At 44.0% G+C, this 27,998-nt stretch overlaps 2 protein-coding genes across 4 annotated transcripts in view; both read left to right on the plus strand.

Moving 5' to 3' along the window:
* Window positions 1–911: 911 nt before the first annotated feature.
* Window positions 912–22,994, plus strand: ggnbp2 (gametogenetin binding protein 2). 2 transcript variants are annotated; one of them, XM_056284583.1, is made up of 14 exons: window positions 912–1,038; window positions 1,830–1,951; window positions 3,109–3,189; window positions 3,299–3,552; window positions 8,360–8,458; window positions 14,974–15,087; window positions 15,216–15,425; window positions 20,471–20,645; window positions 20,754–20,942; window positions 21,143–21,299; window positions 21,396–21,521; window positions 21,641–21,789; window positions 21,880–22,119; window positions 22,278–22,994. In XM_056284583.1, the coding sequence occupies exons 2-14, from the start codon at window positions 1,859–1,861 to the stop codon at window positions 22,482–22,484; spliced, it is 2,094 nt and encodes a 697-aa protein (XP_056140558.1). In that variant the 5' UTR covers window positions 912–1,038; window positions 1,830–1,858; the 3' UTR covers window positions 22,485–22,994. The 2 variants fall into 2 exon arrangements, with proteins under 2 accessions (XP_056140558.1, XP_056140559.1); XM_056284584.1 differs by having other exon boundaries at window positions 15,216–15,419.
* A 4,437-nt stretch (window positions 22,995–27,431) lies between these two features.
* The window catches only part of dhrs11a (dehydrogenase/reductase 11a), a 42,783-nt gene continuing 42,216 nt past the window's right edge, over window positions 27,432–27,998 (plus strand). The window contains exon 1 of one of the 2 annotated variants that reach the window (XM_056284431.1): window positions 27,432–27,937. In XM_056284431.1, coding sequence (XP_056140406.1) covers window positions 27,806–27,937 — 132 coding nt within the window. In that variant the 5' untranslated portion in view covers window positions 27,432–27,805. The remainder of the gene's footprint in view (window positions 27,938–27,998) is intronic. The other variant, XM_056284430.1, reaches the window with a different exon arrangement.

The following is a 27,998-nucleotide window of genomic DNA, read 5'->3' on the forward strand; positions in this document are numbered from 1 at the left end:
TTGCCAGGGGATACTGACCTGTCAGACGGCATATCAAGCATACTTAGATTGTGGGAATCATACATAACTTACACCTATTGTAAAACCTGTAGTAATAAGCACTTATGTCACACACCTGTTCCAGCCACTACTCAATGCAGTGGTGTTTTATTTTATCTGTACTGCAGACCACATTTTCCGTTTTACTTTCCAATCATGCTATTTGAGTCATGAATCACTGCAACATGTCGACACCACAGTCGAGTCGAGTCAAGTCCATGTTGTTTGTGTATAGCCCATATCACACATTACACAGTTGCCTCATGGGGCTTCACAGCAACACAACATCCTGTCCTTTACACCAGTGTTTCTCAACCCAGTCCTCAAGGAACCCCTATCCTGCATATTTTCTTTGCAACCCGGAATTAGGTACCTGTTTGTAGTTATTCAACCAATCAGCAATGAATTTTGTCAGCCGTTGCACACCTTGCATAATTAAGTGCTGCGAGATGATTGGTCGAGTAAGTACAAGCTGGGTTACAATGAAAACCTGCAGGATGGGGGGTCCTCGAGGACTGGGTTGAGAAACACTGCTTTACACCCTCGCATCGGATAAGGAACAACTCCATTAAAAAAAAATAACTTCCCAAAATGTGACAAAATAAACACATTTGCAGGACACAATACAAGCTCGCGTTGGGAAAAAAAACAAACAAACAAACACACAACCCCCCCCCCCAAAACGATTAACTTTCGTGTGACGAGCATGCCTTTTTATCTCCAATCGTTTCCGAGTCTGCGCACCTGAGCCCGCCCCCCCCGAGGGAGGAACGTCACAATTACGTCCGTTGAACTACAACTGGACGTCACGCAAGGTGACGTAAGCGCGCTGCGGGGGGCCAAAGGTCAGGCGAGTCAGTAGGATTGCGCCTCCGCCGACCGAGACGCCGTCGCACTTAGTTGTGTGTTTGCGAAGGGGAGCGACGTTCGGGAAGCGGCTGCGTGACGCTGTTTACCGACTTCGGCGACTAGACACGGTTCCTCGGCGTCCCCGCTTTGGTAAACCGCCGCCGGGTTTGGGAAGGATTCGGGGGGGGGGGAAATATCGGGGTTAATTAGCCGGTCACCGCGCTCGAACTTCGTGTCACGTAAGTCAGACGCTAACGCTAGCTAGCCGATACCTCGGCTAGCTAGCGTGTCGAGCTAGCAGAGTTTGCGGTGCGTTGACTGACGGGCTCCGTGACCGACCGACGCCGGGTCCCGTTCGGACCCCGAGGATGTGACCGCGACATGGAGGCGTTTCAGCTGGAAAGCACCGCGTCGCGGTCTTGTGCGTGTATCCGAGTGCCCCCCGGCCCCTCCGCCGTGCCGTGCCGTGCCGTGACACCGGCAGAGCAAGTTTGCGAGCTAACGCTCGGCTGCCACCCGCTTGAACGCTAGCTTAACCCGCGTCGCTCGCTAACAGCGGCGCCCCGCTTTTCTACGTTTTACGGCTCTCGGCTATGTTGGTCGAGCGTCTTGCTGGTAATGTTGGCACATACTTGGCGAAGTGGCGTCCTCTTGTTAGACCTGTCACTTCCTTAACGGTCCCTTAGCTGACTTGCTAGCTAGCTAAATCTGGGTCACACCTGTACTCGCAGCTGTGACACTAAAACCGGGTGGTGAGTTCTGCACATTGTGTTTTGCGGTAATGTCTTGAAGCAATCCGGGAAAGCCGACCTTCAGTGATGACGTTGGGCTGGGGGGCTAGTTTAAAATGACCTGCACTAATTATGCGTTAGCCCGGTGCAGCCTCAACGAATGACAGCTTTGCTCGCTTGTTTCTCTTGTGTGTGTGTGTGAACGTCCAGGCGGTGCTGCACTACAGGAGCTAGAAGACATGGCGCGTCTGGTAGCGGTTTGCAGAGACGGGGAAGAGGACTTTCCTTTCCTCGCCCGACAAATCCCCCTCAATATTGACGACACTCTTACGGTAAGGACTTGTCTCACTACAGCGAGACACTGCCATTTTAAAAGGATCCCACGTACGTATGCCAACCAGCAAACACAAGCCTGTCGCCCTTAGATATTGAGGACGATTGGCAGGTGAAGCATCGCTAAGTAAACTAGCCAGGCCTTGTAAAGTCATGTGTAAAATGCCGGTCTGGTTGTCTTGATTCATTTTCATACACGTTTGCTACACCTGTTTTGATATTCAGCCAGTGATATTAAAGATGCATCTTTAAAATAAATGGCAATCCAGGAATCACTGTTGATTAAGGTCCTTGCACATGAACACCGTCAATAGTTGATGCTACTGCTGATGGGGTTAGTATGTGATTAAGAGTTCTTTTTTAACCTCAGTGGCATCTCCTGCCCTTGTCAAGTTCTGTTGCACACGTCAAACAAATGCTGTGCAAAGTGTGTGTACTGCTGGGGTAAAAAAAATGACTAAATACAAATCATCAAATCTTTTCAAAATGAGCAGACATTACATTTTTCCGATTTGTAAACCGTATTCCGACTTCAGCCAATTTGTATGATTTGCTTTTTCTGAAAGATGACAGTCTCTGATTTGGGTGTCTGTCTTCTTTAGCCTGTCATCTCTCCTACACACCCTTTACTTATAAAATGACCTAAATTGTAAATTAAAATGATATTGCAAACAAATCTGCGCAAATGTCATACCTTAAATGTAGATAATTCATATCTGACCAAATGGGCAAGGGCTTTTTTTTTGTTTGCAGACTGTAGGTTTGGCATGTCACATTTTGTGATCTTTGAGCCACTGACTTGCTACTAGCAGTGCTGCTAAATCATTTTGAGAAGTTTTGCTTTTACTTTGCAGAATTTATGGATCAAATGGCAACATAAACTCAAACCCTCCATTGGCAAAGCGCAATGGAGGGTTTGAATGGTGTGAAGACCTGATATGAATATCAAATATTGGAATAATATTTGAGAAAGCATCTTTTATAGTGATTATGGGTACTATGGTGATGCAGTAACTGAGGTGGTTGCTTTACTTTGGGGATTTATCATCACAGTTTGAACGTGTCGTTGACTAATTACTGAAACTGTCCATTGTCTCATATGCAATAATAATTTAATTCATTAGATTTCATGTGGCCTCCGTTCTTTTCTTATAAGATGGTGATGGAATTTCCCGACAGTGTCATGAACCTTGACAACAGCCAGATTAACAACTATCAGTGGAAACAATTTGCTGAGGTGAGTTGGGTTTTATTGTCACTGAATGTTAAAGGTTAACAAAATCTTAGGAAATTGTGTATTAATAGGAAAAGAAAATAGGTGTAATGTTGTCAAACTTCTGCCCTAGTTCCACTCCAAGTTGAAGCAGCAAGACTTGAATATTGCCATGATGGTGACATCCAGAGAGGTGTTCAGCGCATTATCCCAGCTAGTGCCATGTGTGGGCTGCAGACGAAGTGTGGAGCGCCTCTTCTCTCAGTTGGTGGAGTCGGGAAACCCTGCCCTAGAGCCCCTCACTGTGAAACCCAAAAGCATGCTGTCTGTCACCAAGGCCTGTCTGGCCGATGTAAAGAAGCTCTACACGCTCTTCTATGTTCATGGGTAAGACTCAGTCCTTCCTTCTTTACTAGGGTGTAACGGTACACACAAATCACGGTTCGATTCATACCACTGTAGCACCGCCACATAAGTTAAAATAGGATTCGCTTTAAAAATAGGCCAGGTTAACAAAACAGTGGTTAACTTAAGTGTAATCCATCCATTTTCCAAAAAGCTTATCCTGCTGTCAGGGTCGCTCCCTATACTATAATTCCATCCTGTAGGTATATAGCCCTATAGTTAATGTATTCCTGTCATCTTTTTTTTTTTTACATTTTTGTGTCATTAGGGTCAGCTGTACATTAAAGCTGTCAGTTGACATACCTGTCAGCTGATGTGCAAACTTTTGAAATGGCTTTGATAAGAATGCAGAAGTGTCAGGCAGAAGATGCTTGTAAAAAACACAGGGAGTCTGAGGGAGACTTGGGGCTACTTCTTATATTAAAGTGTACTGTAAATTGCTATTTGTGGAAGTAGCTGGAGGCCACACTCACCAGAAATATGGGACTAAGCACAGGGGTATCCTTCGATGTCGAGTCTTTAAAACAGGTGAGGTCATTACAGTTTTTTTTTCTTTTGTGGCTGTTGCTATGTTTTTTTTTGTTTGTTTTTTTTATCTAATGGAGATGTAGATTTTTTTTTCCTTTTCTGCTTCAGCAGAGGATTCTATTTTGTTCTTTCTGTTGGATTATTAAGGCTCTTCTGTGGATTTTTGTTTGCCCTTTTCTGTAGAGTAATTTGGACTACTTTTTTTGTTAGGAGTGACTTTCTGTCAGCGTGAACGTGCATTGCAAGGGAGTGGAGAAACTGACTCTTCAGCTGCGACATTACAAACTGTTTGCTTTGAACTATGTGAATGTGAAGGGTTGATTTTATGTTAGGGTTTGATTATATGTAGAGGCGGTTACATATAACATATTGAAAATGAGCTTTGAAAACACTATCCTAGCGGCTTTATCTTTGTTCTTTCTCATTTATAAAAGCTGACTTGAACACAGCGGCACGGTGGCGCAGTGGTTAGCGCGGTCGCCTCACAGCAAGAAGGTCCTGGGTTCGAGCCCTGGGGTAGTCTAACCTTCGGGGTTGTCCTGGGTCATCCTCTGTGTGGAGTTTGCATGTTCTCCCAGTGTCTGCGTGGGTTTCCTCCGGGGGCTCTGGTTTCTTCCCACAGTCCAAAGACATGTAGGTCAGCTGAATCTGCTGTACTAAATTGTCCCTAGGTATGAATGTGTGTGTGTGTGTATGTTGGCCCTGTATGATGGTCTGGCGGCCTGTCCAGGGGGTCTCCCCGCCTGCCGCCCAATGACTGCTGGGATAGGCTCCAGCATCCCCGCGACCCTGAGAGCAGGATAAGCAATTCAGATAATGGATGGATGGATGGACTTGAACACAATGGAAAAGAAGCACCTCAGTAGTATCTTAAAGGATAATCAAATTCAACCCGTGTATTTTGCTAACCAATATTTACATAGCTGATTGTTACATATGGTGGCCAGTACGGGGACTTGATTTACATTGATTTTGTTTTGATAAAATCAATTGGTTTGGATTATATAAGATAGCAACAGATAAGCTAGTAAACCTAGCTGAGGCAACTGCTTCTATGGCTGAACAAGACTCTAGGCCTGCTTTTAGTGATCCAGATTTCACTGCTGGGCCCTTTGTTACAAGGAGAAATCCAACTGAAGAAATGTCATTACTGGGTTCTTTATACCTTAATGAGGATAATGATAATGCTGATGATGAATATAATGAACATGGTAATAATGAAAATGCTGTTGAACGTGATGATGATGACGGCGGTCAACCAATTGATGAAAGTAACAGAAAAAAAGGGAGAATGTTACACAAGCTACATAGACAGATTATGATGAGGTAAAAAAATGAGGTGATTTTTCGAAAAGAACAGGTTATCAAGCTTGAGAAAGGATTCTCTGAATAGAGAGACGCGCTTCAGGGAGTATGTTGATGGTAGCTTAGCCAGTAGCGAATCTTCTGCTTTTGCTAACAGAGAATCTTGAAAGGGGCATAGTTAACTGTCTCCTATGCAGAGGAGCAATGGAAGAAGCATCTTGACAGGGCAAGACCAACAAGCACCCCCATAACACAGAGAACCATAGCAGTGTCCTCCAATGTCCGTCCGATAGCTCCAACTGCACCATTTAGTCTGCCTGGTGCATCTCCATACTACTCCAAGCTAGAGATGTCCCAATACCATTTATTCCGTCCCGATACTGATTCCGATACCTGACCTTGCGTATCTGCTGGTACCGTTACCGTTGCGTTAAAAAAAAAAAAGAAAAAAATATATATACAAAAAAAAATTTAACAGCTGTACACTACTACCCTGTATGAATGTGATGATTGCTATCATTGTTGTATGGCCCGGTTCAGGTTAAACCCTATGTAAAACATGAACAAATACATACAGAGACTGAATGCCGTAGAACTTTCTTTTCTTATCTAGTTTCACAATCATAACTGAAAAAGAGCACAAATAAATAAATCTAGGATTAAACAACAGTTCCTTTAAAAAAAAAACTCTTAAAGTGCAGCCACAATTTGGTAAAATAAAAACATTAAATAGTGCAGTAACAGTTAACAGTAGTGCAACATCAACTTAAAAACTAAACATTCAAAAATAAACAAGAATTACAATTAAAGTGTAAAACAAAGGAGCAGCAGCTACACAGTAAACAAAAATAAGTTGAAACAAGTAGGCTACACATTGCATTAGCAACTTAGTACTGCTCACAATTTCAAGAGCAATGACAGGTTCTTCTTCAAGAAGATGAGCATTTCTGCTCTCTCCTCTGTTCCTCCTTGCATCAACAATGTTGAACAGTCTCTCACTGCCCACACTGGTACAAGGAGCACAGAGACATTTTGCAGCAGCGGCAGCCAAGGTGGGAAACCGAACTAGGCAACTACCCCAGTGTTGGAATGGGCTGTCTGAGTGCAGGGTAGTTTTCTCTGTCAAATACGTCTGTATTTGAACCTGTGTGCTTGTGCTACTCGTCCAACATTCCTCATCATGCTCCTGCAGGATTTCCTCAAACAGGCCCTTCAAGCTTTTCTTTCTGCTGCTGCTTTGCTGTGCTTCCATACGTGGGACCTTTTCCAGCGCTGGCTCTGCTGACTCAATTGTGGTCTTCCTCAATGACTTCCATTTTCTCCACGTCTTGTGTCAGTGCATCCTTTGCATGCTTGATGCTGTCTGCACTTGTGAAGTATCTGAAACAACAATAAAACAACAAATGTTTAAAAAAATAATCAACATCCTCCATAGTAGCTCTTGATGGTGACAGACATAAGTTAATACAATAGTAATGCATACGATGCATGTGCATAAAATAATAATGCAGTGTCTAGATATCTATAACATAATTTCTACTACTACTACTTTTGGCTGCTCCCGTAAGGGGTCGCCACAGCGGATCATCCGTTTCCATTTTTTCCTGTCTTCTACGTCTTCCTCTGTCACACCAGCCACCTGCATGTCCTCCCTCACCACATTCATAAACCTCTTCTTTGGCCTTCTTCTTTTCCTCTTTCCTGGCAGCTCCATATTCAGCATCCTTCTCCCAATATACCCGGCATCGTTGGTCCACACATGTCCAAGCCATCTCAATCTTGCCTCTCTTGCTTTGTCTCCAAACCGTCCAACTTGAGCGGTCCGTCTAATATAATCATTCCTAATCCTGTCGTTCTTTGTCACTCCCAGTGAAAATCACACCATTTCTAAGGTTTGATTATAATGTGGACTGTTACATTTGATAAGCGTACTATTAGACGTACCTGTTTTTGAAACGCAGGTCCAAGAAAGTGGCAGCTGCATACAATGGCTCATTCTCGATGGTTCTAAATCTTTTCTTGGCAGCCTCTAGAAGAGTAGTTTTCATCATTTTTATATCCGTGTCCTTCTTCCTGGTCTTCCTGAGCAAGCAGCTGTTTTAGCACCGTGACCACGGGGATAACTTCAGCTGCAGAGGAGGTGGAGGAGATAATCTGTCTGGTCAGTTCTTCAAATGGTGCCATGGTTTTCTCCAGCAAAGCCCACTGGTTGGCTGGCAGGGTCACTGGCAGGTTGTGGTCAGCTCCATATGATGAAATTGATGGCTTCTGCTCCAGTAGACTCTCGACCATATAAAACGTGCTGTTCCACCTCATCGCCACAGCTTGGTGCAGATTTTTGCTGGGCATTTTAAGTTCTAGTCATTTCACATTGGCCTTGCAACCCAGGAAATGCACGGGTTGATTTTCATTGTGGCGCTCTCAAAATGATCCCTGTCATGACGAAGCTTTGCACTGAGGTCAAAATCTGCTTTGTTTGGTGCGAAAGTTCAATGGTTAACTCATGGTACGTAACCACATTCCTGTTGATTCATTCTGCAGTCACTTAAGTGTTGTATAGAGCATGTACTGCTTAGGTGGGAAGCTGTTAATATCCTCCAAATGAAGAAGTGAACAGCCAGAAAGAAGAGAATGCAGTTTCATAGAACTTCTTTTCATTTATGGGGAAGAAGTGTCAATCCATAAAGTAAAAGCTCTCAGGTTCATGCCTGTGTCTTGGGTCTTAGCTTGAATGCTAATAAAACAAGATGTTCCTATGTATGAGGCTTGACATGAATTGCCCCCTCTATGGGATGGACCCAGGTCAGTGTACTGTGACAGTGCAGCATTTTGTGCGTGTGAAAGCTGTGTACATAGTAAAATATGAGTTCAGACTAATTTCACAACATAAATGCAAAAAAATCTACATCCAGTTTTATTCATATAGGTTTAATTTTCTCTTTTTTTCCCCTTCTAGGTCTAAGTTGAATGACATGATTGACGCCATTCCAAAAAGCAAAAAGAACAAACGATGTCAGCTGCACTCCTTAGACACACACAAACCCAAGCCCTTAGGGTGAGTGACATGCGATTTTTATTTTCACCATTGAAACTGCTGTAGGTAAGTTGTTTTTTTTTTTTGGGCATCATTTGGGGAAATTGTCATAACATGCTGTCAGTAATTGCCAAAGCAAGTGTTCTGAGAAAATATCGGGTCCGTGTCTGCCACAGACTGTATTCAGCCTAACTCAGCTAGTTTGTGTGTGTAGCATGCACACACGTGCCAGGTGCACAGCAACGATAGCAGTCAGAAGCTGTCAAAGAAAGTGAAAAGGGGCTTTTTGTGAATAATGTGAGTGGTAACTCTAAAAAAAAATTTTTAAATCCATACATTATCTTCTATTTCACATTTTACTGTCTTCCCAGCATTAACACAGATGCTGGACAGAGGTCGTCACACAAGGTGCTGCTGGCACTTTGGAAATAGTGATCTTGATAAATATTTCACCTCTAAGTGAAACGGTGCTTCACATCAGCACGTCACGACTGGAATGTAGGTTAGGGTTATACACTCACCGGCCACGTTATTAGGCACACCTGTCCAACTGCTCAACACAAATTTCTAATCAGCCAATCACATGGCAGCAACTCAATGCATTTAGGCATGTAGACATGGTCAAGACGATCTGCTGCAGTTCAAACCGAGCATCAGAATGGGGAAGAAAGGTGATTTAAGTGACTTTGAACGTGGCATGGTTGTTGGTGCCAGACGGGCTGGTCTGAGTATTTCAGAAACTGCTGATCTACTGGGATTTACACGCACAACCATCTCTAGGGTTTACAGAGAATGGTCCGAAAAAGAGAAAATATCCAGTGAGCGGCAGTTCTGTGGGCGAAAATGCCTTGTTGATGCCAGAGGTCAGAGGAGAATTGCCAGACTGGTTCGAGCTGATAGAAAGGCAACAGTAACTCAAATAACCACTCATTACAACCGAGGTATGCAGAAGAGCATCTCTGAACGCACAACGCGTCAAACCTTGAGGCAGATGGGCTACAGCAGCAGAAGACCACACCGGGTGCCACTCCTGTCAGCTAAGAACAGGAAACTGAGGCTACAATTCGCACAGGCTCACCAAAATTGGACAATAGAAGATTGGAAAAACGTTGCCTGGTCTGACGAGTCTCGATTTCTGCTGCGACATTCGGATGGTAGGGTCAGAATTTGGCGTCAACAACATGAAAGCATGGATCCATCCTGCCTTGTATCAATGGTTCAGGCTGCTGGTGGTGGTGTAATGGTGTGGGGGATATTTTCTTGGCACACTTTGGGCCCCTTAGTACCAATTGAGCATCGTGTCCACGCCACAGCCTACCTGAGTATTGTTGCGGACCATGTCCATCCCTTTATGACCACAGTGTTCCCATCTTCTGATGGCTACTTCCAGCAGGATAACGCGCCATGTCATAAAGCTCGAATCATCTCAGACTGGTTTCTTGAACATGACAATGAGTTCACTGCACTCAAATGGCCTCCACAGTCACCAGATCTCAATCCAATAGAGCACCTTTGGGATGTGGTGGACCGGGAGATTCGCGTCATGGATGTGCAGCCGACAAATCTGCAGCAACTGCGTGATGCTATCATGTCAATATGGACCAAACTCTCTGAGGAATGTTTCCAGTACCTTGTTGAATCTATGCCACGAAGGATTAAGGCAGTTCTGAAGGCAAAAGGGGGTCCAACCCGGTACTAGCAAGGTGTACCTAATAAAGTGGCCAGTGAGTGTAAGTCACTAGCATCGCAACATTTAAGTAACGTTTGAATATTAAACACACAGCGTATCTTTTCCTCGCATGAACATATTGCACCCCACCAATATTACTGAATCAGTGCAGTGAATTGTTGTGCCACAACAAGACGGTCAATATATGCGAGTCATCGGTTGCAATAAAGCCTCATTTTAGGTACGACTCGTTGTATTTCCTTTTTTTTTTGCAGTCTCAGCCTCTTTGCGTTATCATCCTTAAGACCTTTTATTTCCTCCTTCCGAAGAAACTCTCAAGCGACTTTTCTCTCTCTCTCTCTCTCTCTCTCTCTCTCTCTCTCTCCCTCTCTCTTGTGGAAGCTAGCTAGTTGCAACACGCACATCTGGTAGGTAAGTGGGTGATGACCTACTGAGGACCTCGTATGCATTGCATTACTCAAGGTCAACATCCTGTTGTGGGCGTGACAGGGCATGGTGAGGAAAGGTGCAGTACATACAGACCATACCAAGTTCAATGTAATTACCGCACAAATAGCCTATAATGTTTTACGTTTATTATTCAGCCCCCCCTGAATCATATCGTTTCTTCACAGCCTGGTTGCAAATGCTTTGCGGCCTGGTGCTGGTCCGTGGCCTGGTGGTTGAGGATTCTGCTCTAGTATAACCTCAAGAACCTTTTAGAGTCCTCAGCAGGTAGGCACAATAGTGTGCCCAGAGAAAAGACTTGACTTTAGCCCAGGCCCATTCTGCAGTCTCTAGACTCAACGCGTCTCATTTAAGAAATCCTCACTGGATTCAGGAAATGTCTGTAACTACTCAAATTATTTGTTGCACACGTGTGTTGAATGTTGAGCGCCACTTTTCCGTAAATTGAACGCATGTGCCGGTGAATCTTTGATTATAGCACACTGAACGCCTCGGATCAGATAAGCACGGCTGGTTTCGAGTGCCGTGGACGAAAAGAAAAAAACAGCATTTATCTGAACAGCTTAGTAGGTGCTAGCTTTACGTCAAGGCTTGCCACCTTAAAAAACTTACCTCAACATTAAAGTTTCACCAGTTGTTTGCAGAACTCTTTCTACGATAGGGCAGAGCAAGTCAAACAAAAGTCATATCGCAATTATTCTGCCTCGTATTGCGATCGCAGTGATTAGCTGGTCTAAAAGTGAATTTTGCGGCATAAGTGATCGGTCACACAAAAAAAAGTAGAATTTTTTTTCGTTTGTCGTGGGACCTTTTTGTCATACATTCATTGTGTGAATCTCTATGGTGTTAAGCTGCTGGTGAATTGTGTTACCACGGGATGTTACAACTAGTCTTGCAAGATTTGCACAATACTGTCATCTGTTAGATACTGTTTAGGCTAAAACCAAAATATTGCTAAACAACTTGGGGTTTTTGTTTTTTCAGCACCAAGTCAGTGACGATGTCCTCATGTGCCAGCTGGACTCGGTTTCAGTAGTAAATGAGGATCGAGCGACCTGGTGCTCACTGGTTATCATCCTGACATTTAGGGAGGTTTATGTCGCTTAGCTCTCCAATAGCTCAGATATTGCTGGGCATGAGTTTGGCTCAAACAGTGAAATGAACTATGAAATCTTGTTCTTCTGCCCTCTACTATATTGAAGATTTAACACATCCATTTTACAACATCTGTTCGCACTAGCTGTACTCTAACACTGAAGACACTATGACTAGAAGGCCTTGTCCTGTAAATATGAAGCAAACTTTCACTTTTCCCCCCAAACATTGCCAAGTTTTGGCGTCCGGGTAGCGCAGCGGTCTATTCCGTTGCCTACCAACACGAGGATCGCTGGTTCGAATCCCCGTGTTACCTCCGGCTTGGTCGGGAGCCCCTACAGGCACAATTGGCCGTGTCTGCGGGTGGGAAGCCGGATGTGGGTATGTGTCCCGGTCACTGCACTAGCGCCTGCTCTGGTCGATCGGAGCGCCTGTTCGGGTGGGAGGGGGAATTGGGGTGATCCTCCCACGCGCTACGTCCCCCTGGCAAAACTCCTCACTGTCAGGTGAAAAGAAGCGGCTGGCGACTCCACATGTATCGGAGGAGGCATGTGGTAGTCTGCAGCCCTCCCCGGATCAGCAGAGAGGGGGCAGAGCAGTGACCGGGATGGTCAGAAGAGTTGGGTAATTGACCAAGTACAATTGGGTAGAAAAAGGGGGGAAAAACATTGCCCAGTTTTGGCGTAGACATCTAGACCTCTTCTCACCAGGGATTTACCCAAAAATTTTCGGCTTGGTTCATCTTTATGTCTCTATCAAACCACAAACTCACCAAGGTCCATAGCCAGTTCAGAATGACACTGCCACTAATTCTTCTGACTGGTCAAAAACATCAGCCCCATGCTTAAGGTGCACAAGTGTACTGCAGAGACCAGCTTGTTTGATGTCTCTGTAAAGTGTTGTGTTAAACAACGGTGGGAGAAATTGTAACGTTTTGTGATTTATTAATAGTATGTGGTGAAATCGTGATTCAAGGTTCGTGTTGCTTAGTAGGTCATGCGTCGATGTGCCTTACTTTATGAAAAGATCTGTGCATTCAAACCCTTCTTACACGAGGCCCAGTGACCGAAGTTCACCTTACACTGAGAGTTTGAGAAAAACAAGAATTTCATTTCACTTGTCTACTGGTGCTGACTTGGCATGTGCAAGCAACACAAAAATGTACAAAGACTGCAAGGCAAATTTGACTCATCAAAACTATTCACACCGGCCACTATGCCAATTTGGAATATGTTGGAGATATTTGGAAAAGAAATACATTTGGGACATTCTTCAGAAAAAGAACCATTGCGTCATCATCATTTTGTGATGATGACCTTGTGCTCCTTCTCACCCAAAGAAGACCAAGCACCGGCAGCACACTGACCCAGAGCAGCGTCTAGTACTGTGTCTGAGATAAGTTTTAGTGTTATAGCCCATGAAAAAATATATGCCATTATCATATGTGTTATATCTTTTATAACTTCGGACAGCGGTGCTGGTAGAAATGTTGAAGAGCACATTTCAACTGGCTTATTTGTAATACTAGTTTGGAAAATGTAAGTCCTGTTTTTCAAAGCTGAAGGAGCTAATGTGAGAAACGACACACTGATGAATAATGTGAGGAATTACTGCAAATCCACCCTTGTAGTTAAAAAATTTGGACACTCCTTTTATTCAGAGAAAAAATGTCCAAAATTCAACAAGCAGTTGGAAAGTCTGCATGTAGCATTTAGGCCTTATGAAACTATGCAACTGGTGGCGTCTGTTAAAGTCAGTGTGGATGTAGGGAATAGGTCCTTGAATCAAGATTGTCATTAAGTGGCCGAGTTAGACATATTTTCAGTTTTGAATAAATTGCACTGCAACATAATTTTCATCAAGAAATTCTGAAGGTCACCAACAGTCAGAGTTTCAGACATATAAGAGAAAGAAAACCGTCTTGAAGTTGATTTGCTGATATTACTGGATTGTCTTTAAGGAGACTACTGCAGGGTTTTTCCTGGCTCAGAATGGGCCTTTGGGGGATGACTACGCACGACAGTAAGCATGCTCGGTCCGCGTAGCAACTATGCACAACAGTAAAGTCAGTGAGTCTGTGTTGCCTTATTTGACAGAAATCTATGCATTTTCCTGTTTTTTCTGACCATTTGATAAAAAAAATGTCTATTATGCTTGAGTAAATGAAACTCCAATTAACAAACTGATTATAAGAAATCATTTTATTACAACATTGTAAGGGGGAGAGGGAAGTGGGGTTGAGGGAGAGGGGTTCGGGGAGTGAGGTTGAGGTGGGCAAAGATAATTCATAATGGGGAGTGGGGTTGAGGGAGAGTGGAGTGGGGTTGAGGGAGAGGGGAGTGTTAACTCGAAAAGAAACTAGCTAACATTTACGGTGTGTTCCTGTAACAAATATAAAAGATTCAACTCTTAAGACTAATGTAGATACAGCAGGCCACCCAAATACAAACTATTCAGTCTCTTACAGCAGTTTACCATAAAACGTTTTTTTCTCCCTCCTCTCAACCGTTTTTCAACAACCCCTTCTCTTTTCTCCACAACAACAATACAGACAGTACAGTAATATGCAAATTCTTATTATTAAGAACAGGATGGTTATACATGTATACATATTTTATAGTCTAACGTTACTCATATTTATAAATTGAAAACAAACTGAATTTAATTAATGTGCGCCTGTTTGTTGAGACGACGAGCGTCTGGTGGGGGTGATTTCGGTCTGTCGTAATTCTACTACATTCAGTGACCGGCAATCCGGAATAAAATATGTAGCTATACATATACTCAAATTAATACGTAGAAAATAAAAATAAGCTGAATTTCACTGGAAACTTACCTCACAGGTGATCTGACTCGAAGGCTGTCTTCAGAAAAGCTCCGCTGTCTATGTGCCAGCTGCCTTCTTCAACAAGCTTCGCTGTCACTGAGCTCATGCGCCGCTGTCACTCTCTGAGCTCGCTCGTCGCAATCGCGGGAAATTGCCGACATGACGCGAAATGGACCCATAGATATGAAGCCAGAATGTTTGAGATACTGATAACCTGTCTATTAACTTGATCACTATTGGTTCAAACCACGAAAATTGCAAGAAAGAGGGGCTGAACGGGGTGAAACTTGAAACAAGCTATTAAACACTTTCGGAGAAGATTTGAATTGCTATTTTTATTTTCAATTCTTATCGTTTTGGCGCTGGTGAATTTCCTTTGGCGCTGGCTAAAACTGCTTTGGGGGGCGCCAAAAATTCCTCTATGCAGGAAAAACCTTGTACTAGATTGTCAATGTTTTAATAACAGTTTTCTTACAGAGGAAGCTGGATGGATGTGTGGGAGCTGATGTCTCAGGAGTGCAGAGATGAGGTGGTCCTCATTGATAGCGCCGGTCTATTGGAGACACTGGAAACATACTTGCGCAAACACAGGTAATGTGTGACTAACATGTCCTTGATTTCACATTCATTAGTTGCAGATTTCAGTAGTTGAGACATTAGAATAAAAAGTCATGCCATTATTATTCTTATTATTCTTATTCTTCTTTTTTTTGCCTCAGGTTTTGCACTGATTGTAAGAATAAAGTACTTCGGGCATACAACATTCTGGTGGGGGAGGTAGACTGCAGTAAAGAGAAGGGTTACTGTGCTGCCTTGTATGAGGGCCTCTGCTGCTGCCCCCATGAACGCCATGTCCATGTGTGCTGTGAGACTGATTTCATCGCCCACCTCCTTGGCCGGGCTGAGCCCGAGTTCTCTGGAGGGTACGAGTAAGTAGAATTTATGCATATGATCATAGTCAAACTAATAATTTCCTTTGGAGGGAGGGAGCACTGATGCCTTACTTGGCAGCAATGATACACCCAGTGTGAGATACAGTTCAAAATTTGCGCCGAGTTGCGAGGCTCAAAGTTCACATCATTTGAAGTTTGACCCAGTTTGATGTAGTCAGTTTTAGAATGCGTCCAGTTAGGCTACAGCTTTGTATGATCCAGGCAGATATAAGAATGTAAGAATAGCTGTTTTTGTATTTATTTGATCTTTTTTAGGAGGACATCAATCTGTTCCTTGTTCAATCTGGAGTACAATTGTAAGTGATTGTCGTGATATCTTAGGCGTTTTGTCTATGATTAATTCACCATTTACCTGACGAGATATCAAATTGTCATGTGCCCAAATCCCTTTAGATTGGTTGGCTCTTCTTTATACTCATAATAAGTGAGAGGCAGGTTTTTTTTGTTTTGTTTTTTGCAATCACCCGTTCAGTTATTCAAACTCCTGCCTTCCTGGACGGATGATGTCAAGTTTTAACACGCAGTCTAGTGTTACTCCCCCAGATGTGGACTGCTGGGATAAGCTTCCCATTGGTGTCAACTATTTCTGTCTATTTTACCTCCTTCTGCTCTGTGTGTTGCTGTTTTCTTTCTTTCCAAAATCTTTATATTGAAATTTTTAATACAAGTTCCCAGGGTTGGGCAAATGTATTCTATATTGTCATGAAATGTACATCAGTGTAATATCATATAGAAATAATAACAATGACAGTAATGACATTAATAAAATAAGGTAACCCCACCCCCTTGATTTTAGAATATGTATAAGGCACAATATCTAGAAATAAAGAAATAAAACTAAAGATTTAGCTGTTTCCATGATGTCAGGTGTTATTTTCCATGTCAAGGGAAGTATAAGAGTGCATGTCATTCTGTGTCATTGGGGCGTTATGAAAGTATGTCAAAAATGGTCCCTAGGTCTTGTAGAATTTCTTTTCAGAGTCGCTGACTGAGAAGCGTATCATCTCCAAGATAAGGCAGGACATTATGTCTTGAAGCCACTGATTAATTGTGGGTGGGGCAGCATCCTTCCATTTGAGCAGTACTGTACGTCTGGCCAAGAATGAGGCAAAAGCAACCATGTGGCGCTCTGCAAATGTCAGATGAGGATCGTCTCCATCAGTACTCCCAAACGGAGCTATCAGAGGGTCCAGGTCTAGATTCCGCTTGAAGTTGTTGGATAGGGTATGAAAGACGTCTCTCCAGAATTTTTGTAAGTAAGGACACAGCCAGTACATGTGGATAAGGGTAGCATCATTGTTTTTGCATTTGTCTCAAGTGGTGGTAATATCAGGGTAGGTGCTAGACAATTTAACCTTGGACATATGGGCACTGTGAACTACCTTAAATTGCACTAGGCAGTGTCTTGCACAGAGTGGAGGATTTGTGAATTGATGTAAGGATGGAATGCCATTGGTCTGCAGATAGTGTATGCCCAAAGCATGTTCCCAAGCTGTTTTAATCCTGTCCAGAGGCGGACATGTCAGTATGGAAATTTTTTGTACAATGCTGACAGTGCACCTTTTAAATAGTGGGTCAAAAGAAAGAAGAAAGAAATGTGTCAACAGGTTTAGTGTCAGGTTCTTCAGAAAAGCACGTTAGGATAGAGCGCACATAGTGTCTGACCTGCAAGTATCAAAGAAATGGTGTTTTGGGTAAGTTTATTTCTCTGACAGTTAGTTTATCTTTGAACAAATCTTTAAACCATCTGATGCCTTTTCTGTGCCAGTGCTGAAAAGTTGAGTCGTGTTGAGATTGGATGAAAAGATGGTTCGAAGCAACAGGACTCAGAAGATAGAAGTCTCTGTAATCAGAGGTCCTCCTGAACTGAGCCCACACTTTCAGGGTATGGCACACATCCGGGTTGTCTATTGATTTAGTCAGAGAGTAGCTAAGCAGTGAACCAAGGAATGCTAGAAGCAAAATATCCTGGCATGATTTTAACTCCAGAGATGTCCATTCTGGGCTGTTGGGCTGAAGGTAGAAGTAGTTCCAAAAGGCAAGACAACGAATGCTAGCAGCCCAGTAATAATGTCGGATATTAGGGAGCCCCATACCTCCGTCTCTTTTGAGTCTCTGAAGTAGGATCTTGCCTACTTATTATTTCTTATTTTGCCATATATATGAGGAGATAACGAAATCTAGTGAAACAAAAATTATTTTGGGATGAACACTGATACACACTGAAATAAATATATCAATTTTGGGAGTATATTCATTTTTATATAGTTTATTTGTCTGGCAAGTGACAGTGTAAGGGGACCACTGCAGTAGCGATGTTTTAACCTGATTTTGTGGAGTCATGAAATGTTCTTGAAAAAGATGTTGGAATTTCTGTGTGACTGCTGTTCCCAAGTAAGTGAATTGTCTTTCTTCAATTTGGAATGGTATGTCATTGTAGTCTAGGTCAAGTGCTTCTTTATTAATTGGGAACAGTTCACTTTTGTGCAGCTTTATCTTGTATCCTGATAGGGATCCGAACTAGTTAAGTAGAGAGAGTGCTGCAGGTTGAGAGGTTGTTGGGTCTGAAACGTATAACAAAAGGTTGTCTCCATATAAAGACACTGTGTTCCATACCACCCCCTCCAAATACCGGTAATATTTATGCTGTTATAAAGAGCAATAGATGGCTAGGTCGAAGAAGATTGGACTTAGTGGGCAACTTTGCAGGTTCCACAGCCTAGGGCAAAAAGTTGGGAAACTGTACTCTTGGTTTGAACTGCTGCAGTGTGAGATGCATATAATAATTTAATCCAAGCTTTGAAAATAACTGATGACCCTAATCCAAATTTTTCCCAAGCTGTAAATAAGCACTGCCCTTCGACTCTGTCAAATGCTTTGTCCACATCTAAGGATACGATGAACTTGGGGACTTTTTTAGAGGGTTTGGGGACTTTTTTAGAGGGTGAATACAGTGTGTCAAAAAGACGTCGGAACATTAAAAAAGAGTCATTTTTAATGAAACCTGTCTGATCAGTCGCTATTATTTTGGGGATGACTTCTTCTAATCTGTGCGCCAAAACCTTTGTAAGAATCTTAGCATCTGTGTTTAGTAGCAAGATTGATCTATAGGTAGCACAATCTGTAGGGTCCCTCCCCTTCTTGGCTGTGAGAATTATACATGCCTCATTTAGAGATGGAGGGAGTGAAGCCAGCTAAAGGGATTCAGACGGAACGATTGTTAATTGTGGGGAGAGGAGCACAGGAAGCCTCTTAAAGAATTTGGCTGGAAATCCATCTGGCCTTGGTGATTTTCCAGATTGCATTGATGATATGGCTAGGGCTATTTATGCTTGGGTTAGAGTTGCTTCTAGCTTCTCCACCAAGTCTGGGGGAATAGTTGGGATGGGCAGAGGATCAAGAAAGGCTTTTCATTGTATTTCATCTCCATCAAATTGGGAAGAGTATAGTTGGGAGTAAAAACCTTTAAAATGTATTATCTATTTTAATGGGATCTAAAGTGACATCTCCCCTTTCTGTATGAATACTTGTTATAAGTTGCTCAGCCGTCTGTCCTTTTAGTTAATTAGCTAACAGTTTCCCTGTCTTTTCACCATGTTCATAAAATGTACTTTTGCTTTTTAATAAAATACTTTGCTTTTGGTGAATAGTAAGCCATACATATAATGAAAATTATTGGCATCTTCAGAGTTGGCGGTAAATGAAGTGCATTTATAAGGGGTGTCATGCCCAGACTTTCCAGTGATTAAGGCAGCTGTGATCGTAGCCAGACAAAAGCATCGTCATGCCAGGCGCGCTTGTGAGCGGATATTTTGCAGGAGAAGATCACTTATTCAACTGAGACTAAAATCATTTGCAAACACAGGTTGCCAGGTCAATATACTTGAGGACATTGATCCTGCCTACTGTATTCTTGCCGCAAAGCCACCATTTATATTTTGCCACATGGATAATTACAATCAGATGCAGAACAAGGGCAAATTCCACTCGGCTGCAAAACTTTATGGGCGTGCTTGCGCTGTAATATCATTCGCGCAATATCTTTTGTAATCTGACCTTGAGATGGGGCAGATAACAGTTGCAAGTGATGCGCAATTCATGGTGCTATCAGCAGCCGCAATCCATTCTTTGAATTTGCATGTCAATACAGAGTGAGTCTTAGAAAAAACTAGAGACACCACAGATAGAAACAGATTAGAGTAGTGGGAGATAACAGATAATTGAAAAGTTATAATTACAGTTAACTCAAACATCCCAACTTATGAGTGGAAAGTACTGTCCTTGGAACTGCATGTATAGCCTTGTGTGTGTGTGTTTTGTTTTGTTTTTTACTGTAACGTAGCTTAACCATGTCATGTGATAGGCTACTTCAGCACATTTAAACAACAAATATTACTGGGACCACTACAGAACATTGCAAGTGAACACTGCATAGACAGGAATTCACATTAAAGACACTACCACTGACTATCCCTGTAACAAATTGGCCACAATTTTGAACATTGACCATACACAGTCCAGACATATACTAGTTTTTGACCTAGTCTTGTTAATCTATAAAACTCTTATCACATAATCGGTACACCTGGTCAGTTGTTTTGGATGGAGTTTTCTTTTGAGGTAATTGATCCATATGCTGGGGCTTGCCTCCCCCATTTGCAAAATGTTCTACATTTTCCTCTGATATTATTTTGCAGAGCACCACTGAGTATACAGCAGTTTAGTCCCACCCTCAGTGATTGTGATTTGTCTAAGAAATGCAAGCAAGTCAGGGTGTTTTTTTTCAACCTATGATACTGGGTTCTGCCAGATCTTTCTGCTGCACTGGTACTGTTCTAAAACACAGTGTGGAGATGGATCTTGTGTATGCGAGGCTACAGCACTCAATTCTGAACACGTCACTCGATTCTTGTCAAGTAAAACCGTCTTAAACGAGATGAGTGATGGATATACAGTTCACTTATTTCTTGTATTAGTTCAGTTCTCTCAAAAATATTCTCTCAATAATGTTTCTTTGCCAGGCGTAGAGAGAGGCATGCTAAGACCATTGACATTGCACAAGAGGAAGTCCTTACCTGCCTGGGAATCCACCTTTATGAGCGGCTGCACAGGATCTGGCAGAAGCTGAGGGCTGAGGAACAGACCTGGCAGATGCTGTTCCACCTGGGAATAGATGCACTACGTAAAAGTTTTGAGGTACATAACCTTCTAAACAAGTTAGATTGTTATTTAATTATTTATGGTTGAATTATGGTCATTTGTCTCAGCTGTGTCACTTACGTGTCTTTTTTCCCATGTTTCCAGATGGCTGTGGAAAAAATGCAGGGGATCAGTAGGCTGGAGCAATTTGTTGAAGAGTTGTCTGAAGAAGAGAGGGCAAAAGAGCTGAAGCAAGAGAAAAAGAGGCAAAAGCGAAAGAACCGACGCAAAAACAAATGTGGTTTTGACATGTCTGAGCAGGAAGCTGAGGACAAAGAGAAAAGTCTAGATGAGGTAATCCTCCACCTCAGTAAGTTACATTAAGAGCGTGGAATGGAAGTTGTGCCTGCATGCTTTCTGCTGTTATACTGCCAACAGCCTCAGTACATTAATCAGTCCCGTACCCCAGCAGGAGTTTGGATGTTAGCTATGCTTTAGTGCGGTTTGTCTCATTTCTTGGCCTATATGCAAATGTACCCTTTATGCTCACGCAGGGTTCACTTGAATCTGTGGAGATCAGCTGCAAGGTCTGTGGTAGCCATGATGAGGAGGAGGAGGAGGTCGTTTGTGTGGATGTCATGGTCGCCAATGGCAGCACTGCCTGCAGCTGCTCAGATAGGACCATCCTGGGCTCAGCTCAAGTCAGTCAAGGTAATGAGATGCCCATCAGCAATCATGTTTGTAGATCCACCCTTTATTTCCTTTGACGTTATTGCAAATGTTGCTGTTTTTGTTTGTGCTCTCTAGGCTTGTCTCCCCATGGAAACGGGAGTGACTGCGGCTACTCCTCAAGCATGGAAGGCAGTGAGATGGGTTCAAGAGAGGGGTCTGATGTTGCCTGCACCGAGGGAATCTGCAACCACGATGAAACAGGTCTGTCATCAGCAACTCTGAGACATTGCGGACCAAGAACTGCAACCAGTTTGATGTCCTATGAACATACAAGAGTTGGTCTTTTTGCCAAATAGTTTGTTTCTGTAACCCTTCTTAAGGAGATTACTCACACGACCACCATTGTGCTGAAGAGAAAGAGGAGGATGGAGTGGACAGTTGTGTCGAGTGCTGGGCCAATGTCGAAGAAAACGCTAAATGCAAGAATAAAAAGAAGAAAAGAAAGGGCAAGGGGTCATGCAATGATCAAGTAAGTATTTCAGGTTCAATATTGCACTCTGAATAATCTGTATTGTTTAACTTTGGATATCAACTAAAAGGCCTCTAATAATTCCTGCAGGGTCAAAAAGTTGAAGGCTGTGTGATGGATGTGAGTGCAAGAGGGCACAGCCTGACATCGCCGCACACTTGTCGAACCAAAGAAGTTTGTTCCTCCTTGCGCGGCAATACTTTTACAAGCGTTGCACTTAGGTTACCGTGGGCAGTACATCAGAAAAACCAGGACCATGATTTGGGGCCTCCAGAAGCCAATATATGTGGCCAAATGGATACCAGCAAGAAAAGTCTCATGGAACTACTGGTTAGGCACTTGGTTTTAGATATTTAGTTTCTGACCGATACAAAGTCTGATAATTTATGCCTTTACCTATATTTACCTTTCTACACACTTCATAGTTGAAGGCATTTGTCTCAGTTTGGCCGTCGACTGATTGTGTTGTGCGTGTGTTCTTGACACAGGATGATGCTGAAGTGGCTTCAGATGAGGAGAATTGTCTTACACAGGATGAAATCCAGGCCTTTGTGGAAAGCAACAAATCCTTCTACAGCAACCGTGATCAGTACCGACAACTCCTAAAAGACAAATTCACCAACTATTGTCGTTCCACTGAGCAGAGCAAGCCAGTCTGTGGCGGAGAGTGGCTAGCCACCGCCAGTGTCAACTAGCCGCACTCGTGAAGTCTTTTTATGGGAAAACACTGACCACTGCTGCATCATCTTTAGAAAATAAAATGCAAACTGAATTAGGTGTTTGTTTAATTCTTCCTTTTTGTTCAAATCAAATGTGAGTCATTAGTTCCATTCTTCAAGTCAGATATGCTTTCCATCCTGTTTCCTGCACACCTTCTCACCCATAAATGTTTCTCCTGACCAAACGGAGGTATTTGTTGTTGGTCATATGTAGAGCTGTTGGTTAAGAGCACAGCGGATTCGTTAATGAGGCTTGCAATTAGAGATGAATTTTAGTCTTTTTTTTTTCCTTTTTTTAATTTCTTTTTTTTTTCTCCATTGTTTTGTTTCTGTGACACTTAAATGTAGTGGTGAAAGTACCAATAAATGTGTACAGAAATTCTAAATATAAAGATTTTACAGAGAGTAAACATCCATTTATAATAATGATTTGGGTGTGATGAGAATGCAATGTGCAAAATTTACTAAATAAAGAATATTTATTAATATGCATTCAGTTTTTTTTTGTTCTGTTTCCAGCTCACAGATGCTTCCAAACCAAACACCCTCCAGAGAAATGAGCAGAAGGGGACGGTGGTTATAATTACAGCTGTGGCTGTTATTTACTTCATCACTTAATCTATCAAGAAATGAAAAATGCTGGTGGGGAGTTCCCAGAGCCTAAAATGACCCCTTGAGTGTTTACCCTGTCTGACCAGTAACCAAGAAACCCAAAATATTCATTTCTTATATCAGAAACCCAAGCAGAACTTAGCATTCGTGGAGTGGTAGGTGCCAAGCCAGGTTTTTGTCGTTTTACTTGATAGGTGACTGAAGAGATTTAGTGATTACTGAAATTCTATTCACTTTTCTATTGTTTTGGTACTAGTTATGAAATCTTATTCTGCAATATGAGCCACCGGCACCACTTCTATGGCAAGTATAGACTGCAAGTAGTGTGGGCCAATGCAGGGAAAGGTCCTTAGGGTAATAAGGCCTTCACATAAAATCCACCCCCCTTCAACTTGTTCATATTTAATACCCATGACACCTCCACATCATGCGTTGATCTTTTACCCCTTCAACGCCATGTTTATGGAACGAATGGTTTTTTTTATTATTCAATAGTTTTTTTGGGGGGGGGGGTGTATCCCCTTTTTCTTCCCAATTGTACCCGTCCAATTACCCCCACTCTCCCTAGCCGTCCCGGTCGCTGCTCCACCCCCTCTGCCGATCCGGGGAGGGCTGCAGACTACCACGTGCCTCCTCCCATACATGTGACGTCGCCAGCCGCTTCTTTTCACCTGACAGTGAGGAGTTTCGCCAGGGGAAGGTAGCGCGTGCGAGGATCACGCTATTCCCCCCCTCCTCTCCTCTCCTCTCCCCCTCCCCTTCTCTCCTCTCCTCTCCTCCCCTCCCCTCTCCTCCTCCCCCCCTCCCCTCCCCCTCCTCTCCTCCTCTCCCCCTCCCCTCCTCTCCTCCCCTCCCCTCCCCTCCTCTCCTCCCCCCCTCTCCTCCTCTCCCCCCCTCCCCTCCTCTCCCCTCCCCTCCCCTCCTCTCCTCCCCTCCCCTCCTCTCCTCCCCCCTCCCCTCTCCTCTCCTCCCCCTCCCCTCCCCTCCCTCTCCTCCCCTCCCCCTCCCCCGTCCTCCCCTCCCCCTCCCCTCCTCTCCCCCCCTCCCCTCCTCTCCTCCCCTCCCCTCCTCTCCTCCCCCCTCCCCTCTCCTCTCCTCCCCCCTCCCCTCCCCTTCCCTCCCTCTCCTCCCCTCCCCCTCCCCCGTCCTCCTCTCCCCTCCCCCTCCCCCCTCCCCTCCCCTCCCTCTCCTCCCCTCCTCCTCCCCTCCTCTCCTCTCCCCTCCCCCCCTCCCCTTGAGATTTTGCCCCTTCACCCATGTACGTTTGTTCCAGTGTTAAACCCTGACGCTGAGTTAGATGGAGTATGTCAGTGAAAAGTAACGTTTATTCTGCAGCCTTAACACAGGATGTGAACAGGATTTAGACCCGGGCTTTGGCCGGGCCGTTCCAGAAGAACCTTTTATCATGTCCTCCCTTGGTGCTCTTGTGTGCCTTGGCTTACTGTCCTGTTGGAAGTTGAATCTGTGCCCTAAAGGCAGACCTGCTGACTGAAACCGGTTCTAAAGGATTTGCCCTTATTTGGCTCCATCCACCTCCTCCTTAATGGCAACACGTTTCTCGTTCCCTCCTGCAGAATATCCAACCCCATAGCACGATGCTGCCACCACCGCGCTGCATGGTAGGCGGCTGCTGGGGCTGTGTTTAACATAACATTTTACTTTCAGGCCCAAGAGCCCAACTTTGCTGTCAGCTGAACACTAAATCTCCTGCCAGAAGCTCAGACTGTGTCATGTGGCTTTTAACTTCAGGCAAGATTTAATTTTGGTGTTTCTCAGAAGTGGCTCCCTTCTTTTTTTTAAACAAGGTTTATCTTCAGTTTTCAAATACAAACAACACAACCCCCCTGGAGTAACTAATAAACTCCCAACACCACACAGGCCCATCTGAAATCCCCCCATCGTACTCCCACCCCTTCGGGCACGCTATTCAAGATAATCTCAATTAAGTTGAATTAAACCGTAACAAAATGCAGCAATAAACCTAAATTAAATGGACAAACGGATTAAAAAAAAGTAAATAGAGAAAAAAAAAAGATGGAAGAGAAAAGATTGAGATCTAGATTGTAAAACTGATCAATTTCGGCTACTAACCGAGCATCCGATTCCTCCACAAAGTCTAAAAAGGGCTTCTGGGTAGAGTGGACTTTGGATGTAGACCCTCTCGTGGTGTCTGATCTCTTCTGGTTTCACTGACTGCAGAACCTCTGTCATCCATTGTGCAGAAGCAGGAGGGGAAGCCTCCTCCCATTTAGACAGAACAGTGTGCCAGCCAGTGAAGTGCAGCAGGCCGACAGGTAGTCTGGCAGGACCAGAACGTGCAGCAGCTGGGACCACCCCAGAGATGAACCAGGTGGCTAATGCAAAACAGTGGCTAAGACCTCGAACGTGAAACGCCAGAACTGGGTTCTGGGTTTTGGGCAGGACCGGAACACGATTCCTGTAAGAGACTGGCAGTGGCTTGTTTGCACCTGTCACATGCTGGGTCCGAGTCTGGGTTGATTTTAACCAATTTCTCTTTAGACCAATGAAGGCGGTGCAACTACCTTGAAGCGGATCGCACCAGGCCTCGTGCATATTCAGGAGGAGCACATCCTCTTAATTACGAGATCCCACGTTTCCTCTGCAATGGACTTTTCCGTATCACTCTCCCATCAATTTTTTTCAGGGGTTCGAGTAGTACTTGGCTAAGAGTATTAATTGTATAATAAAGTTTACTTACCTTTTCCAGCAGGGTTAAGTTCAAGGATGTGGTCTGATTGGGTCTTCGGAGGAAGAACTGGGAAGTGGCTGAATTCAGATCGAGTAAAACCACGAACCAGCAGATATCTCAACAAGTGAGTTCGAGGCAAATCAAAACTTCTCAGAGAGCTGATGTGTCATCGATAAATGGGTCCTCCAAGGTAAATATTCTCTGGAATCTCCCGAGCTCAAAGGCTCCAATCAGCTAGAGAGGGGAGAAAGCCAGTGTTTTCAGTGGATCTGAGAAGTGTTGAAGATATCGAACAGGTTCTTCTATTCCTTCCAATGAGCTTGGCATCTCTGAGAGCTGGAGCTGGTCTCTTTGTCTTTTCTGTGACAGTTGCTCTGTTCCACTTGGAAGGATGACCTGATCTTGATGGTGTCTATCTGGGCTTGGCCATGTGTTTTCCATTTTGTCACCGTGGACTTTACAGTGCCACTGTAGGAAATGTGAGAGCCTCGCTGATGTTTTTGTGGTCTTCTCCTACTTTTTGCCTCTGAACGACTCCATTCCAAAGTTCCACGGGCAGTCTTTAACAGTAAACCTGATCTAATCTACCCTCCACTAGTGAGACCTGCTGAAGTCCATGACATTAATGTGCAGTGATCCAACTGAGCACAGGTGGATTTGCAATCAATATAAGCGGGCCTTGTTTTGTATGAAATGGTCTCTCAAGAAAACTGTATACATGTGGCACAATGTAAGATGTTAAATCCAAGAGAGGGAATGCATATTAATGAAGTGATCTTCATGGTTTTATTTTAAATGTAAACCAGAGGACATCAAGCTACTTCATTTCGAACTTAGGGTAGTTTATAGAAGTAGAGAAAAAAACATTCAAATAGGCTGTCATATTCTTTGCACCATTGCACCTCTTATTTCACCCGTATATAGTCAATCCTTGTGTATATATCTGGAGATTGTTGTGTTGTAGAGCCACGAAACCAGAGTCAAATTCCATGTATGTGCAAACCCACGTGGCCAATAAACATGATTCTGACTCTGTATTTTCATGCAGCTTTACAACACAGCAAAACAAGAGATAATATGGGGGGGGGGATACTTTCTGATACCGGGGGCTAAAATTATAAGCATTATACAAATGATTAAGATACAACCCACGAGCCACTATCCCAGAAATTGCCCCCTTGTTAACATAAACAGAAACTCGAGTTGCCTTGCTGTGATTTATTTATCATTCCTTTTAGTTTTAGATGTTTAATGATGAATTAAATCGCAACAGTTTCTCCGTCGTGTGCAGATTACTCCAGGAGCTGGCACACAACCGGTGTTACGCCAAAACCGGTGACCCGTCAGATTATGTGACCCCTCCCTTCCGGCCTCCCGACGCTCATCCTAATGTTGACCAAAGCAAACCCACGATTCAATATCGACCATGTCTAAACGGATGCCTAAACTTGCCAGCACCCTTTTTAAAACAGCGTCACATATTTTCACGGGTCACAGATTTTGGTGTAACCCCCCCCCCCAAAAAAAAACAAAACAAAAACAACGACCGAAAATTGGGATTATTTTAAACCACGGCATCGGTTCTCTTGTGCCCGGTAGATGGCGGCAGATGGCCGGGCGCCGGCCAGACTTTCGACTCCCGTTCGATTTCGCAATCGCCGGGAGCTCCAAACCGGAGAGGGGCGGCGATGCGAGAGCAGCCCGACCCGTCTCCAGACGCCACCGTCGCACCATTAGTCCAGCGCGCTCGGCCCGAGGCTTCTGCACGGCCGCCGGGGCTTTTAACTCTCGGATGCCGCATAGACCGGATCAGGGAGAGATCCCCACAACCCGCCTTGCTTGCTGACCGGTTTTTAACCGAAACGGACCAGAGCCCAGAAAGGCAAAGAAGGGGAGCGGGGGAGGGGGGGTGTTTCTCTTTGTATTTGTCCCCGACGCGACAGGTCTAAGGGGGAAGAAGGGCTGCGGTCTCGCGATGGAGCGCTGGAAGGGCAGAGTGGCTCTGGTGACCGGAGCCTCGGTCGGGATCGGCGCGGCTGTCGCCCGGGCGCTTGTCCAGCAGGGCATGAGGGTTGTCGGCTGTGCCAGGAGTGTGGACAAGATCGAGGTGAGCCAAATTAAACCCCCCCCCCCCCAGAAAACCCAACGCCCGAACGCCTCAGGGTTCT

The sequence above is a fragment of the Lampris incognitus genome, chromosome 8 (genome assembly GCF_029633865.1).
Source record: "Lampris incognitus isolate fLamInc1 chromosome 8, fLamInc1.hap2, whole genome shotgun sequence".
NCBI classification, from domain to species: Eukaryota; Metazoa; Chordata; class Actinopteri; order Lampriformes; family Lampridae; genus Lampris; species Lampris incognitus.